At 45.2% G+C, this 17,100-nt stretch overlaps 1 protein-coding gene across 10 annotated transcripts in view; it reads right to left on the bottom strand.

The window, feature by feature from the left end:
* The window catches only part of Ncam1 (neural cell adhesion molecule 1), a 318,282-nt gene that overhangs the window by 40,369 nt on the left and 260,813 nt on the right, over positions 1–17,100 (bottom strand). For 5 of the 10 annotated variants that reach the window (XM_004646367.1, XM_023706604.1, XM_023706605.1 and 2 more), the window contains exons 8-13: positions 12,847–12,989; positions 6,735–6,764; positions 2,603–2,753; positions 1,916–2,100; positions 1,463–1,559; positions 1,001–1,171 (exon numbers count right to left, since the gene is read on the bottom strand). In XM_004646367.1, the coding sequence (XP_004646424.1) occupies positions 1,001–1,171; positions 1,463–1,559; positions 1,916–2,100; positions 2,603–2,753; positions 6,735–6,764; positions 12,847–12,989 (777 nt within the window). The remainder of the gene's footprint in view (positions 1–1,000; positions 1,172–1,462; positions 1,560–1,915; positions 2,101–2,602; positions 2,754–6,734; positions 6,765–12,846; positions 12,990–17,100) is intronic. The other 5 variants (XM_004646368.1, XM_004646370.2, XM_023706609.1 and 2 more) reach the window with 1 other exon arrangement.

Here is a 17,100-nt window from a genome sequence, read left to right as displayed (position 1 = left end):
TGGTATATACGTTGCTATGGTAAAAACAAAATCTCCCAAAAATTGATCTTAGAAAAAAAAAAAAAAACTAAAATTGATCTTAAAAGAAAAAAGCTTGGTGCAGACTGTAACTGGGGACCAATCTGCCACAACGTCAGTAGTGTGACATTTCTGAAGGGAGGTGGGAAAGCGAAAGGACTGTCTTCCTTTTGCTCCAGTCCTGGCCACACAGCAACTCCTCTCAGCGTTCCTCCCCCTGAGGGGAAAGCGGCTCTCAGGCAGCCTGTGTGGGGCCCTGTTTCAACGTGGCTGCAATGCCAATCTCCCCATTTCATCCTAGTTCTCAATCAGGCTAAGATTAAAAATTTCTTCAGAAACTCAACATACTTTCCCATGTCACTGCAATCAAATCCCAAAGGCGGAACAGACATAAATATATTCCATCCTCAGATGGTCCAGGGTTCAGATCTTGAAACTTCAGTGATCCATAGGCCAGTTTCTTAATTTTAGATTGGAATGATATTTTAGGATTGATTTCAGAGCAAACTTGTCCCGCTGGCTCTGCCTCCTTGGTTACTGTCATAATTAAATGACAGTCCTTGGGGACAGCCAGACACACAGGGATGGTCAGGGTCAGCAGAGACCTTGGGGCACAGTTGCCTGGCAGCACAGCGGGGGTCCCCTGCCTCCGCTCAGCACTTAAGCAGAGCACCAGCCTGGAACATGGTTGAGATGGCCTCACTTTTTCTGGCAGGAAAAGTGAAAACAAAATTCTAAAGCTCTGGAGTGTAGAAGGCCAGCTCCCGAGGAGATGTGACTGTGCCCTAATTTTGCAGGGACAGTACCTAATGCCACGGAAACTCTGATGGCACGGTGGGTGGAGCCATCTGGCATGCTCTGGTAGGTAGGAGTGGCGTGGCATCCACTCAAGTGGGCAACCAGCGTTGGATGAATACCGGGAGTGAGAGGGTGAATACCGGTGTGCGCCTGGCCCGGGGGACGTGCCTTCTTCCAGACCCACCTTCTTTGGCATCATACCACTTGGAATGCCACACTTCTTCACCCAGTGCTCTCCATTCGGCCTTGTATTTGAGGATAGGCACTCCACCGGTGGCCTCTGGCTCATCAAACTGCACCTGTGCTGTGCTAGAGTATGGCTCCACCTGGTCGATGGATGGTGAAGACGGGGTGTCTGTGGGGAGGACACATACGGAGACCCAGGTGAGCCCAGCGGGGCTCAGATCACAGCTTCCCCTGCAATGCACACCTGTCATTTCTACTTACCCTTAAGAGTCCTTTCGCCTGTATTCTCTCCTGGCCCTTCGCCACAGTTCTCCCCCAACACAGCCCGTGTCCTCTTACCTCCAATGCTCCTGGCTTCCTGACCCTTGGCCCTCCCTTCTACTATCCTGGTTGCCCAGAATACGTAGGGCAGGCTGACAAGGGGAAGGGTGGTGCAGAAATCACCACAAGGGGCTCTCACCTGCTTGCACGAGGATGAACTCCAAGGACTCCTGCCCAATGCGGTTCACTGCAGTACAATTGTAGTTTCCAAAGTCATTTTCAGAGTCTGGGGTGACCTTTGGAAGGAAGGAGCTTTTGGGTTACAAGCGTCCTGTGGGATGGCCACAGATTCAGATCCTTATTGATTTGACTAAATTAGTGAAGAAAAGAGCAAGTACAACATAAACTATTAACATCAACTTAGTCTTGAACAAGAGAGACTAGCCCAGGGGCTTCTGAACTATCCTACCTCCCCATCCCAGGGCAGCTGCTTGAAGATCAGGGCAGCCCAGAGAGGTGAGCTGGGGGCAGTTCCGTTTCTTTTCCAGCCAATGGCTACCCAGTTCAGGATGTGCCAGGGAGCAGAAGAGAAGATGCAAGTGGCATTCAGAAGCCTAACCATTGCCCAGCGGTCTCCTCCACCCTAACCTACCTCCAGATAGCTGGCAGAGTGGGTGTTGTAGATCTTGATATTGCTGTAGTTGGAGCTTGGCAGCAGCTGGCCGTCTCGGAACCAGGAGATGGTAGCACTTGGATAGGCAAATACCTCGCAGGTGATGTTCACCTGGTTCCCTTCCCAAGTGTAGACCGCCACAGGGCCCTGGAGCTTGGGGGCATCTGCAACGACCAACAGCGGATGTCATGAATATCAGGATGGCCACCACTGTCTTAGAGTCACCACATCCTATCTCCTGGCACTGGGATGACTGATGTGCCCCAAGGAAAACAAGTGCCTGTGGGGCCGGGGGGATGGCTCAGTGGAATAAGCGCTTCCCTGGCAAGTTCAAGGGCCTGAGTTCAATCCCCGGTTCTGCAAAAAAAAAAAAAAAAAAGAAAGAAAGAAAACGAGTGCCTGTGATTATACAGGTCAGGCCATTTCAGTGTTCCTGTGCACGGGTGCTGCCTGGGAAGACTCAGAGCATAAAGGGCTTATAAACTGTCAGGGGGTGCCTTGGGGGGTTGACTGGGGAACATAGCTCTGAAATGGCCTGCAGCCCACTGCTACAGAGAATGTGACAAAGCTCACAGGGTACAGCTGATGTTCTGGCTGCCATCTTCCTCTCTCTTCCTAACCCATCACGCCCCCAACCCCCTGTGTCTTCCACCGCTTCCTCCTCACATTGCACTTCAAGGTACATAGACTGCGAGTCCTGGCCGATGGTGTTGCTGGCTGTGCAGATGTACTCTCCTGCGTCTGTGTACTGGATGCTTTTCAGGGTCAGGGATGACACTCGGGCGTGGCTACGCACCACCATGTGCCCATCCAGAGTCTGCCAGGAGAAAAGGGGGAGCGTCATGGCCTGAGGCAAGGTGGGGGCCACAGTAGCTACAGCGGGGTAGAGCTAGAGACTAGGCCACCACTTGTCTGACCCCAGTCTCACACCCTGTCTCCTCTCTGTGCCATCTAAGTCTCACTTTGTGTATCATCTAATAAGGGAGGCTCAGAAAGCATCATGGGAACTTGGGTGTATCCAAAACAGAAAGTGGGACTCAATTATGACAAATGGTTTGAACTATGTGTTAAAACTGGTTTGGAGCAAGGATAGGTTAGGTGCCCCGAGACTACTTTTTCTGAATGTATAAAATGGAAGCAAAAGCTCCCATCAGTAGAGCTTCCGAAGCAGTATTCTTGTCTCATAAGATCTTAGAAAACTTGGACTCCCGCCTTTTCCCTCTAGTCTTCCCCCTCCACTTCCATGGTGCATACATGTGTAATGAGAAAAAACATGCACAATGTAAGAAATTTTGAAAAAAAATTTTTTTTTCTGTAGATGCCTTTCTTTCCTAAATCCTGATGAGTAAAACAATTCCACTACAAAAAACAAAAACAACTTTAGTATCAGGAGCTGGTGAGCTAAAAGTGAGGGTGTCAGGACCTCTCTCCAGGGACAGTGGTATGGATCTTGGATCCTGAACCTCAACCATGGTCTCCATTTCCTATTTGTTGATACTGCTCTTGGCCTCCCAAAACACTGGAATTATAATGATTGGTCAAAAAGAATGAGCACATGATCCTTAGGCAGTGGGTGCTAAGACATTTCCCTCTTAATGTTCTAAGAAAAACAGTTGCCATCTCCAGGAAAGTCTAGCCATGTGGCCCAAGTGCAGAAGGCTGAGAAAGTTGGAAACTAGAAGAAGGGGTCATGTTCCTTGTAGGATGGGCTACCCTCATCTTCAGTACATGTTGTTCCACAGAGATGGATAAGAGTGTACCCTGCATCCGCCATCCTATGTGGTCTCAGTCTTCCGAGAAGACAGAACTGTAAGGCCACCCATGTCCTTTGGAAATGCTGCATTAGAAGCCTGAAGCCAGAAATAGAATGTGCTACAGAAGTGAGTTTGGGAGACTCAGAAACAAGGGAGCTCTGGCTTTTTGCAGCCATCTCTGCAGAACTATCACAGTCATCCTTTTTCACCATCACCCTTCTCTTAAGAGGAAGGACTGAGTAAAAAGTGCCTCCTGTAGTGAGTAACTCTCCCCTTGGGAGGAAGGCCCTGGTGTCTCCACTTGACCTGTGCTTCTGGGAGGCTGGCTGCCTGGGAACCTGCATCCTAGGATGGCATGCACTAATCAGAGATGGCAGCAGACAGGTGTGGGGCGCTTCCCTAGACTTGGACATCCAACTTTCTGGAAGCATTAAATTCTCAGATGCATTTTTTTTTGTAGCTGACAGTGATGTGCTGCCCATCCTAGTGGCTATTTTCATATGCAAAGCACAAATCTTTACTCATCAATCTGCATTAGGATCACCAAGAGAGCATGAAGCCATTCCTGCAGGTCTCTCTAAAGGACTGGCCCAACCTGCTTGCACTACTATTTGCTCAAAACACAGCAGACTAAAGGTAGAGGGGAAGTGGGGTCCACACTTGGCCTTTCTGATCCTAGGGGATGCCATCTATCTGATGAACTATTATTCTTTGTGATCCAGAATTACTGGTCCTGGGGCTGCAATGTATCATAATCCTTGGGAAGCCACGAGAACATTTGCATTGGAAGAGAAGCAAATGAAGCCATGTAGGTAAGAGTGGACATGAAAAACAATGCAGAGGATGGGCAGATTTTGCTCAGAATAATCAAGAAAGTGCTGGGAAAACAACGAGCTCAGGGCCAGCCATACTCTGTTCTTCCCATCCAGTCTCTCTTCCTAAGCTTCTCTATGTGGAAATTTCTCTCACTTAATGATGTCAACAGATCAGTATACAGTCCTCTAAAGAGGATACTGATTTTGCGGTGGCTCACTTCAGGTTTGATGGTGGGATTATGCAGCAGATGCCAGGCTTTTCCTTTGAGGATACACACTTCAGTGCATCTGGACTATCTTCCCTTAAAATGCCTTACTGAGGCATGGAGGCGAAGTCAGGGAGTGCCACCCCCAAGACCAGCTCTTACGCTGCCCGTTCAGCCTCCCCTAGGGATGCAGATGAGCTCTGGGCAAGAGGGAAGACATCGTTAAGACAGGATGAGCCTTTTTCTCTTTTAAAAATCAAGAAGATCAAAAACACACGAAGGGCAATGGTAATTATTCTTCTCATCCAAACCCTTTTGTTTCCCTCTTCCAGGTAAAAACTGCTAAGGCCTTCCAGAGCTTACAGAGCAAAACCTGCCACAGCACGAGCCTCTGGCACTCATCCGGAGTTAGGACTTTCATCTTTGAATGAGACAAATAGGAGAGAAGGGAACTTCTGAGCCCCATGGGCTACATTCACTTGAAAGTCAATTATGTCCAAAGCACAGCATTCAAGATAAAGACACTTCAGCAAAATGGAGTGATGTGTCCGCTTTCCTTGGAGTAAACCTATTATTTCCACCTATAATAATAACTCTCTTAACATCTCCTTAATGCTCCCTGATAAATCCCAGCTCCTTCTCTACCCAAGTCTAGACCGGAATGACAGGGCAAAATGCACAAGGCAGAGCAGAATGAGATCCGTCGCCGCTGAAGGCTGGCTGATAATTAACCTTTCTTGTCTCACTTCTCCAGTTCCAACGTGTCCATGTCTTTGGGACAATAAAACATCCAACCTGTGCAAGCACTAAGGAGCTCCTGAGCTACAGCGGGGAGGCATTTCAGCGAGGACAGACACTGGACGGTATTTCCCTACCACGATGGTAAGGAATGTTACGAAGACAGCTTATAAAGGACAAACTTGGGGAGGGCAGCGGGTAGCATCCCCATGTGCAGAGACTAATATCTGTGCCCAGGGACAGGTGGTCAACTTTTAAATATTAAGCAGCATTAACCATGCATATTATCACTTGACACATGAGTTATGTGTTGTGAATAGTTATTGTTTCCAAAAGACTAACAATACATTTGCAGAATTAAAATACAGAACTTATAGGATCTTCTGTGCTTATAATAGCAAAGCTTCATATGGACACAGACAAAGGCTACTCAACAAAAAATTTATGTATTAGACCCTTGAACTCCATCTAACGTAGGATAGATTTTGTTATTTGTCACTTAGTCACACAAATCAGGTACAAAATGATGGGCTGACCATGCACAGGGTCTTGGAGCGCAGCAATTAAAGTCTAAAGGTCAATGGTTAGCTTTAGCTTTCAAATTAAATCCTGCACTACTAGACTTGAAGCAAGGGGACAGAAAAATTTCAAAGGTTAAATGCTACTGACTTTACAAAACACGAGCCCATTTTGTACCAGATCATTCCACTCTCATCTATTGAAAGCACTACTGAAATAACAGGTATGTTTAGCAATTTGGGAAGATCATGAGAGATGTCCCTTGGGTAGCTTTGGAGATGAAATGTGATGTGACCATTTACCAAGACCAATCGTTACGAAATATGTGAGCAACAAGATGAGTTGAGCTGGAGAGGAAAAGGCCAAGTGGGTTTTAGGACACTAACTCTGTGGCTTTATGATCCCAAGCCACAACCACCATAGGAGAGTAAAAAAAAAAATCATCATTTCAAATGCTTGGACTGGGAATTGGGGCAATTTATTTCTATCAATATAATTACCTGGATGTGATTTTTACCAGCACCAGCAAGAGAATAAGATCCAGTTTTAGGAAATAATAAGGATTTGTCCATCCACTCCCAACACAGCTCTGCTTGCTCATCCTACAATGATGCTATTGCTAAAGCCACGTCTACCACTATCGACCTATTCTTTAATCTAACTAAACTACTAATTAGTTTAGCATGTCTTGTTATTAACTGTGATGGCGAGTTAAACTTTAATGCTTTCAGAACTAAAGACTGGCTAGTGGTCAGGTAAGCTATACCTCTTGCTTCTCTGGTCGAGTCCACGAAGCCTGGAGAGAACAAGATATAAAACACAACAAGAAAGCAGTAAAATTTTACAACATGTTGCTTTAGAGAATTGATGTATCATACTGCATTCCGTGCACATGCAGCTTCTTTCTAATTTAGGACTTTTTCTCAGGCCCCACTTTCAATGGTGTGTTTATGACCCAATTTAATTTAGGATTTAGATTGTATTCAGCTTCCTCCCCCCTTATGCACATTAAAATGTATAACTCAAAGGTAAATGCATACCTAACATTGGGCAGACATATCTGTAAATACTAGCAGCGTATTGGGCTGCTCTTGTTGCAAGGCCTTTTAAATATTCCTTGTAGTAGTTGGTGACACTAGTAGTTTTGTCCACACAATCTAAAGACACTTGAAGAGATGTCCTCCTCTGGATTTTGTTAGACAGATTATCACAGATATACTAATGCCATTTTATGCTCATGCATTTTATAATTCTTCACATGCATTCTATTGAAAATAAAAAAGTGTATTAAAAGTAGAAAAAGAACAAAGCAAGGAGTAGAGAAGTATATTCAACATGAGAAGTATGAAGTCTTTGAGATTACGGATCAGATTATGGATTATGGATTATGGGCTCCAGTCCATAAAGGCAAAGAGTGCCCAAATAGCACATGGGCTCAAGCACGAAACATGCTCATATAATGCAGCATGTCCCAGGGAGAAAGGCAACTTGTGGACACACAGGTTTGGGGAATTTCCACCCCACATGTAGGTGTTTTAATTTAGCTGGCACTTGAGCACCCTCTCTGGTTACAGTTTTGCTGTTTTCATACATGGGTCAAAGACATCATAGTCACATTGTATTTTTCCATTGTCTGCCTGATTGTCCCTGATGTTCAGATGGAAAAAGGCTGGAAAAGATTCAGCAACACAGCAATGCAGTTCAGGGAATGCATACGAGTTAGCGAACAGTAGGAGTCTGCTGATGCAAGGAGCTTTGGGGAGGAACAAGGATGGAGATGTGGGATGAGGTCACGTGGTTTTGGAATGAGGGGACAAATGAGAACAGAGAGACATGCATAGGCCGAAGGAACAGTGGGCCAGGCCGACAGTGTCACATGTGATTGCCAATTCCACAGCACTGAAAAGGTTGTTTGTCACATGCCAGGGCTACAGGAACAAGATTTTTAAGGGTGTTCTCCTGGAAGCTTTTAGCTTTCAAATCTGATGCTTCTGTGTCTCTCTTGAGTCACTATGGTTCCAAAGCTTTGAGAATAAATATATGCTGGTTAAGATGATCTGCTATGAAAATATACATGCTTAGGACATAAATTAGGGCATCATTAGTGTGCTCCAAAACTGTTAGTTCTAGGTTGTTTTAATATTCACGTTTTATTGTTTTACATGCAAGTCTTCAAGCATATGCACAAAGCAAGGCCCCCCTACACTTGTCCGAACCACTCCCTGTGATGGATCTGCCCTAGATAAACCAGGTTCTGCTCACTCCCTGCAGCCACTTGTCCAGGGTTTTGTCAACAGGACAGTGGGCTTGTCCTGAACGAAAAATTCTCAGTGAAAAGAAAGCTCTACCTTCCCCCAACTCCAGAATTTCAAAAGGGCTCTCTTGTCTGTGTAATTTTATCAGGCAAAGGTTCAAGAGTTGCAAGATATGTTTCTTTTTTCCTACCTACTATGTCTCCTAATCGCAAGTCTTTACTTCTCTCTTTTCTCTTAATTATTGTGTCTTTGTTTGTAGCCACCCTAAAGCCGCAGAGGTGTTCCAATAAGCAAATGAGGGATTTTTTTTTTTTTAAATTTCTGCCAGGGATCAAGTATGCAAATCATCGTTCCTGGGTTTTGTTCATTATATAAATGGTGCCTGGAATTTAGCAACACTCACTCAAACGCCTGGCAAGTTTAAGATGAACCTGTGTAGGATGAGGGATGAGATGACGCAGAGGCACAAACTTTCTGAAGTGTCACAGGACTGTTGCACACGTGATCACACTGACCCACCGGGATGCTCCAAATGTTTTGTGAAGATAACAGCAAGGACTAAGAAATGGCTCGACATCTGGAAAACGATTGGCCTTAATAATCTCATGGCTCCAGACAATTAGCTTAGCTTCTTACCGATTGCAGAGCTAACCCAACTCAAGGAGCAAGTTAGCAGCCTGACAATGATCACTTTCAAGCTGGTAATTGGACTCAATCCAGAGTCAGTCCAGACCCAGGATAGGGATGACGATCATATGCTCTGCACTGGTTTTGCTCTTCCCTTTCTGTCTTTTTTTAGAACGCAGAACACTGATATTCCATTAGAAAGTCTCTGTTGTTTATGGCTAAAAAAATCTCTTCTCCCTTTCCCATAAGGGGTAGACTGGTGGACCGTCAGACTTCAGAATGACACAAAGGCAAAGCTATTTTAAGTCCCTTAAATTTTTATTAACTTCATTAAAAGGATCATTGAACTTTCCATTAAAGTCCTCAGAATCCCAAGGAGTTTCAGGACACCGTGGTATCTGGTGCTGTATCTTCTGAGCCACTGACCCATCAGGAAGTCATGCTTGGACTTCACCTTGCCCCAGACCACATCTCTATCAGTGACTTGAGCCAACACATTTCAAATAAGTGCTCAATAAGGTTGGAAACAACAGCTGATATAAATGTTGGATGACAATTGCATTGGGAAGACTACTGAATTACTTGTCCTTGGACTTTATGTTTATGGGGGCTGTCACCATGGACTGTTCTATCTCTACCTCTCTAATCTATCTATCTATCTATCTATCTATCTATCTATCTATCTATCTATCATCTATCTATCATCTATCTATCTAACTTTCTATCTAACTTTCTATCTAACTTTCTAACTTTCTATCTATCTATCTATCTATCTATCTATCTATCTATCTATCTATCTATCTATCTATTCATCCATGCTAGGGGCCCCAAAAGGGCTGAAATGCCCTGCCTCGTAGACTCCTAAGGATCGTTCTAATTAAGTCCCTCATGTAGGTCTGATATAGGGTAAAACAGTTGTCCTCAAGCTGAGAGAGTCTCGCCCCTTTTGTAACAATTAGAGGTAGATTTTGGCATTTAAGGAGCTAAACATCCTGTGATGCATAGGACAGACCCCATGAAGAAAGATTCTTCCCAAATTGCCACAGCAATCCGGCTGAGGAACACTCGGCTACAACAAACCAAATATATCTTTTAACAGAAATAAATATAAATTCTGCATTGTCGGTCAAAGCAATCAATTGTGTGGGAAGAGGACAGGGGATATGTGGCTTAAAGGCAGTTCATGTAAAGAATCCCTGTACATTTTAGTGGACCGCAAGCTCAATACAAAGTAGCAGAATTAAGACACTATTCAAGGGCTAATGCAACTTTAACTGTATGATGGTTAAAGATTAAGAAGGCAGCAACCTTTCTAAAGTCATTTTGAAGTGCTCTGAGCATGGCCCCATTTTAGGGGAGCACTAGCGCACGGCACCTGTGCAGCACGAGACCACGAGAAGGATAAAGGCTGTGGAAACCTTGACATGAGCCACAGGGACAATGGCTGGGTGTGGTAAGTGCAAAGAGTAAAGAAAAACAGGAGAGACCCTTGAGCGACCCTCAGATGAAGGACTGAGGGGCAGAGCTGGGGGCACTGAGGAGAGAATGGCGTAGGAAAGCAAGCGGCCCTTCCTGAGCATCACACTGGCAACTCTCCTGCAGAATGACAAGGAGGCCTCAGACTCTAGAGAGGGGCCACGTAACTTTCTAGCAGAGATTCTAGAAAAGGGAGCCAGGCAAGACTAGATAACCTTACTAGGTACCTTCCAGCCTTCTATGACGCTGCTATTTCATGGGACCTAAACTCAGGAGGTTTCTTTGCCAATTAGCTAGAACCTGATTAGCCTATCATCCTAATTTAAAAAAACTAAATTGTTTTCTTCCACTTGTATCATTCAACAATGCTAAAAATCTCAAGGCTTAATTGAATACAACACCTCTTTAGTGGGAAGAGAATACAAGGAGAGCTTGCCACAGTAAGTAGATTTCCTTTTCTGGCATCCAAACTGTTCATGGATAACTCGCACTTGTCTTTTTAATTATTAGTTATCTACTTGATAACATGGGCAGCATACTTCCCAGATGTTCATGCTTAACACAAATGGCAAATTTTGTTATACAGGATTTCATTTAGGCAAATTATGTTAATCTGGTGTCACAACTAGAGCTCATCTGGAGGACTTGTTCTAACATTTACTGACTCATGGTCCAATAATGTCACTTCAAGTAGATCTGCAGATAGTCTATAGCAAAAGAAACTGCAGTGTGACCTAGCTGGGCTTGAATAATTGTCAGTCTAAAACGGATGATATACGTGGAAAACTGAGTTGTATGAAGAGCCAGTCCCTGCTAATACCAAAAGGCATCTTGTTTTTGGAAACCTCCAGGGTCTTTATTTACTAAGTATGAGTATTTATTCTCATTCTAGAGAATGAGATCATAAGTAGAGGCCTGAAATGTCAGCCTATTAAAGAATGTGAGGAAGGCAAAAATCTTAGTAGTCTTTCTTGTCTAGTTTGGCTGTTCAGCTAGTCCTAGGAAAAAAAAAATTGAGAGCAGCATTCATCTATGACAGGTATTTCTGTCTTTCCCTGCAGGTCAAAGATGTGTCCTGGGTCACTCTGGACAAAGCTACTTTTAAGTCTAGTGGAGAAGGGCCCTCTAAGCAGCGGCCCTGTGGATTAAGCCCTGAAATGTACATTCAATCCACAGAACATACAACGGGAGCTGAAGTCTTAGCCAAAGGTTTATCTCCATTGTTGATAAAGAAACTATCCAAATAAACACATTTATTAATCTAGCTGGTTTTGCATATCAGACAGCATATGTGTTTCAAAAATATTTAGCAGTTTCTCAGCTGAGTTTTTGTGAGGTTGAATTTAAATCTGGGTGTAAAACTTGCAAAAAAAATAATGAGTTATCTAGAACAGCAATGTCTGTTCCTTTTGATTTAGCTCTATTTTCTATTAGTGGGAGAGAAATCCATTCCTCAAATGCAAATTCCAAATTTAGCTCTGGTATTATTTCACACGATCCTTTTTTGGCTTTGAGTTTATCCTTTCTAGGGATTTCCTTTAAGCAAGCAGAAGAGTGAAGATCTATTATTTTTGACATTTTGGTCAATAAGCAATCCATTATAAATGTTGTTTAAGGCTAAGGCCATTACTCCAGAATAGGTAACAAAGCTCTGGCTAGCTAAATGAAACCCATTACTACAGGATATAGGAGAGGAGATTGGAGAAGTGCCATGAGAGGGCTCAAAATTGCCTTAAAACAAAGCTTTTTCCTTTCTCTGTTTTTAACTCAGCACAAAAGACTGCCTGATTGGGGGGGGGTTTGCTCGATTTTTATACATTGTCAGCTATAGTGACAGCTTTCTGGTGGCCTATAAATTTACATATTTGAAAGATAAATCTTTCTAGTGATTTTAATTTGTCTAGAAGTTTCCTGCAGTGTTCTGAAACCCTCTGTGAATACACTGCAAAACCCAGGTGTCTTCATCGTCCTTTAGAAACTGCTAATTATTTTTGCCTTTAGAACAAAATGAAATTCAAATATGACCAAAGATACAGGCAGACACAAAGGCAACCAAGCTTCTGTGCATATAGTGCATACATAGCATGAGTATACGAAAGTGAGGGAAAGCGTCCAGAGGCCCATCTGGATCCCTGCCGTCTCTGGGAGACACGTCTCTGGCTGCTCCGGAGATGACGATAGCATCACCCAGTGCACCAGGATCTGGCTCCTTGTTCCTCACAGCTCTACAACCCTGGGCGAGAAAGCCACTATCACCTCCTTCCCAGAACACTGACCTGAGCCCCGCACCCATGACCATCACTCCCCTGCCAGTTTACACAGGGAACTGGGCCTGCCCCAGTGCAAGGGACCAGACTCAGGGAGGCTGAGGGCGGGAGGGAGGCTGCGGGGCCTGTCTGCAGCTTCTGGTGACCACATCCCCCCTTCCAGCTCACCGAAGAGACCTGGGCTTGGGGTGGATGCAGTGTGCTTTTTGAGTCTGTTTTCCACGGCACCTGAAACTCTTGGGCGACATCATACCTTTTCTTCGCTGCTGATGTTTCGGGTGGAAGTTCTCCAGGTGATGGAGGGAATGGGGTCTCCCGAGGCTTCGCAGGTGAGAGTGACCTGCTCTTCCAGCTCCATGGCAGTCTGATTTTCTACATATGTGATTTTGGGTTTCGCTGAAAAGACAAAATGTTTTCATGAGTTTTTCTGATGACTATGTAGCTCTCTGGATTTAAGTGTTCATACACCCATTCAATAGAAGCTATCTCTTTACTAGTGCAAGGCCCTAGTTTGGGTGTTTTAGGGAACCCAGAGTTGAATCCCAGGATGGTTCAATGAAGCAGGCTTAGGTAACCCAGAAACCACAGAGGCAAAAATATATCTACAGAGTAAGAGCATAAGGGCAGTGCATATAGGAAGCGTGACAGAAAGAAAGAGAGCTGCCTTGGGTCTGAGTCTTCCTCAGAAGACAGCTCTGAGGCAAGGCCATGAATTCTCAGCAATCGCAATGCAAAGAAGCAGTCATGTAAAGAAGCTCAGGAAGACAGCAGCGCAGCATGATGGGAATTTTTTCCGCTGGCCGGAAGGGCCCACAGATGGATGGTGCTCAACCACAGCCACAGAATCACCATGTGTATCTCAAGAAGGTGAACCTAGGAAAAGCTCAAGATCATTTGCACTGGGAAAAACCTAGAGGTAGGGGAACAAATTGGGAAGCTGTGGCGAGGACACAGATGTGAGCTACTGCCGCATCCTGGGGAGGAACAGAGCAAAAGGGAACCTTTTAGAGGAGTGGGAAGAGGACAGGGGCTCCGAGGATGTGGACATGAGGGAGGGCAAAGAGGGATGAAAAGAGGAATGAGAGGTTCATGTCCCTAATGGCTCGAGATCCATCCGGTGTCAGCATTAACTCAAGTGAGCCATCAGGGGAGAGCTGGTTGGGGGCTGTGGGGGTGCTGAGGGTGGGAGAAGAGGTGTGGGGCTGAGTTCATTTTCCAAATGTTTCGGGTAATGCAAGAAACATAAGTGTTCCAAAGCTGAGCGCAATGTTAAAACATTAGCGAAAATTGAATTTTCCCAATTTAAAACAATTATATACTCTGAAATTGCTGAACCTTCCTCAGAAAGGATAACACTGCACAAATGTAACTTATTTCACTAATGGAGGGGAAAAAAAGGCCAAGCTAGAGAGATAGTAACAATAACAACAACAAAAAACAGAACATGGATAATGTTTGAAATAACTCTATTTCCTTTATGCTCAAGCCCATATACTAACTGCAGTAAGCTAATAAAGTACTCCCTCTGCAGCTATCTGGCCTGTCAAATTCTTTGCTACTGTTTTCAGGAACAGAAAACAATGGCAGACCTATACTTTTTTTTTTTTTTAAATTTTAGGAAAGGGTCTACAGGGTGTTCAAGGTCTCACTACTAGATCAGACTCATTGTGATCTACCTGTTTACAGCCCCCCAAGAGCTAGGGTTATGGTGGGCACCACCATGCCCAGTCTCAGTTGCTGTCTCAGCATGCTCTGGGGGTGGGGTCTGCATGGCAGGCCCAGGGATCGAACCCCTGCCCCTGTGCCTGCTTGAAGGCACTTTAATCCGCTGAGCTATTTGGCCTGTCCCTCCTATACTGTTTTTGGATAGCATATATCTGCTTCTACATAAAATCACCTACGTATTTTAAATATTCTCCCAAAGTTAATGGGCACCAATAGCCTGTTCAGCAAACCCTTCCTTCATAGTGGGTACACAGGTACTTCCTAATCTCTTGTAGTCATGTGGGCTCAAGTCTGAGTTGATGGACTCCATGGGAATGCGATTCTCCTGTGCAAGGTTTCAGCTTCTAACTTGATCAATACAACTTTTCAGGTGATAATTTGTACTGGATGGACGATGCACCAACTCCCATTAAATTTTATGGGTAAAATAAAAGTGGCAATCTAAGTAAGTACAAAAAATAAGGTAGGCAAGAACAAAAGTTGAATCTGTGTTGTCAAATGCACAGAATGAAAAGTAAAAGAAAAACAACGAAATGAAACTTCTCACCAAGCCAAACAGTTGTTTTGAGGCTTGGAGAAAACCTCAGGATGTCTGAATTCCAGGCCTCTTGAAACTTAGGTGTTGGGATGTAGACAGTGTTTGCTGACCTTCCTGACCCGCAGCTCTGGGCTCTGGCGGTTAACCATAGATAGACAAGGTTTAGGGGACATCTTAATATTTGGCCCTAGTGGCTCTATTTCCAAGATGGTTAAAAGGCTGCGTTGTGGAAGTCCTTAGAAAAACGTGGACTATAGTCTCACCACATTATTAACAAAGGCTAATTTTGTGCTGCCGGAAACAGGCAAGCTTCTCGTTGACGACATCATTGCCTCTCACTGAAGAGGTGACACTGCTGTCCACGTTAACTCAAGGATAGAAGATCATTCGAATCATTTCTTGGCCTTTTGGCTAAAATGAAGTGTAGAATATTGTTGGAGAAAGATGGACATGCTCTGAAAAATTACGCTGGGACAGAAGGAGGAATAGAGACTGATGCAGGCCACACTAAGAATATACAAAGGTCCCTCTCTTCGCATTCCAGCACTGAGAGGTCTCTCTCCAGGATTTATCCTCTAATGGGCCCTTGCTCCATCTTCAGCAGCCTCCGTTGTGGGCTCCTGGTTTCTGGATCCCTCTCCTAGTGTTCACCTGCCTTCACGAGCCTCTGTGCTCCGACTTCTCGCTCCATCTCTTCTCTAGATCTTCTAGTGGATGCTGCCAACCTGGCACTTTCACAAGCATGTCCATAGCTCTGCAGTCTGCCCTCACAACCCAGTCTTTTCCAGGAACTGTTGACCCTGGCCCATGGAGAGCCAGGGGGACCCTGCTTGACTGAACAGGGAGGCTGGGCAGATTAGTAGAGGACATGACCAGGTACACCTTCCTCCAGGCCTGGCTGGTCCTCTCTGTCCCCTGTAAAGGCAACTACTCCAAGGGGTCAGCTAAGTGAGGCTTCTGCCCCCTCCCAGGCAAACTTTCCTCACCCATGGCAGTATGAGACCCCAAGAGAATCAGCACAAGCCTGATACTCTGCAGAGACAAAAATACCTTGGAAGGGCTCAAGGGGAGATGAACAATGAAATTCACCACCAATTTCAGAGGAAGGTACAATGCAATTACCTAGTAAAGGAACTTTCTAGCTGGTAACTAGGGCAATACATGCAAAATAGGTCCTTAGGAAAAGCTGCTGCCAGTAGGCCAGAGTGCTACAGTCTCTAATTAATTATGTCCTTTAGCTACTGATTGCCACCACCTCCTGAGGCCTCAAGAGCTGTGACATCTTTTTTTCACTCGCTACACTGCAGGTTTCTTTCCTCTTCCAGCACACTGGACTCTGTTGCTGTTGGGCAACCTGCTTACTTATCCCCAAAGATAGTCCAGAGCCAGCCCCCATTCATCTCATTGCCTGGCCCCATATTGGTCTCCTCAACCAGTAGAGGAGGCTAAGAGAAGAGAAAGGAGGCAAAAAGGAGATGGTAAGAAGCTGTATTCAGGGCAACGGTTATTCCAAAGAGGTTGTAGGAGCTCTCCCAGGAATGCTACCGAGTGCTGTCACTCTGGATTCTGCAGAGTCACTGCACAGCTCCAGTTCCTCATGGGGAGCCCAGCTACCTCTCCTCCGGTTGCTCCCCTATGCTGCCTTGCGTACACCACTCCAGCTGCAGCAGTCTTGGGTCACTACGGGTTGTGCCATCAGTGAGTGTGTGCATGTGCATGTGTGTGTATGTGGCTGTGGGCACAGAGGGTGGAGGACGGGAGGGCAAGTCCTGCCTTGCCTGCTTCCGCGTCCTACTCTTCCTGCTTCATTATTCTGACTGCAGACACTTAGCTGTGTTCTCTTCATTCTGCTCTGGCCCCGCAGGCTCCCTACCACCTTCTCTTCCACCGGAGGCAGGCACATTAGAGCTGAGTGTGCTGCATGGAGAATCTACAAGAAGCACAGTAACAAACTGAGCGCGCAATGGTCCCTAAGTCACTAGCCATTGCCTAGCAATGCAGATACAGCGTGTGCGTGGAGCAGTATGAAGGAATGGTAACCACCACTGTTAGCTTGGGGAATGGACTTGGAAGCCAGCTGCCTCCTGGCTCCTTGGGCGAGACACCTAGCTTCCGCATTCATTTGTAAAATGGGGATAATTGAATCTACTTCGCAGGACTCTGATGAAGATTAAAAGAGCTAATTTACAGACAGTGCTGTGCAGAGCTTGGCAGAATATAAGTGCTAGTTTGTGTTGAGTATTA

Source organism: Octodon degus, unplaced genomic scaffold (assembly GCF_000260255.1).
Source record: "Octodon degus isolate 3935 unplaced genomic scaffold, OctDeg1.0 scaffold00266, whole genome shotgun sequence".
Taxonomy (NCBI): domain Eukaryota; kingdom Metazoa; phylum Chordata; class Mammalia; order Rodentia; family Octodontidae; genus Octodon; species Octodon degus.
This window is presented reverse-complemented; position numbering and strand designations above follow the sequence as displayed.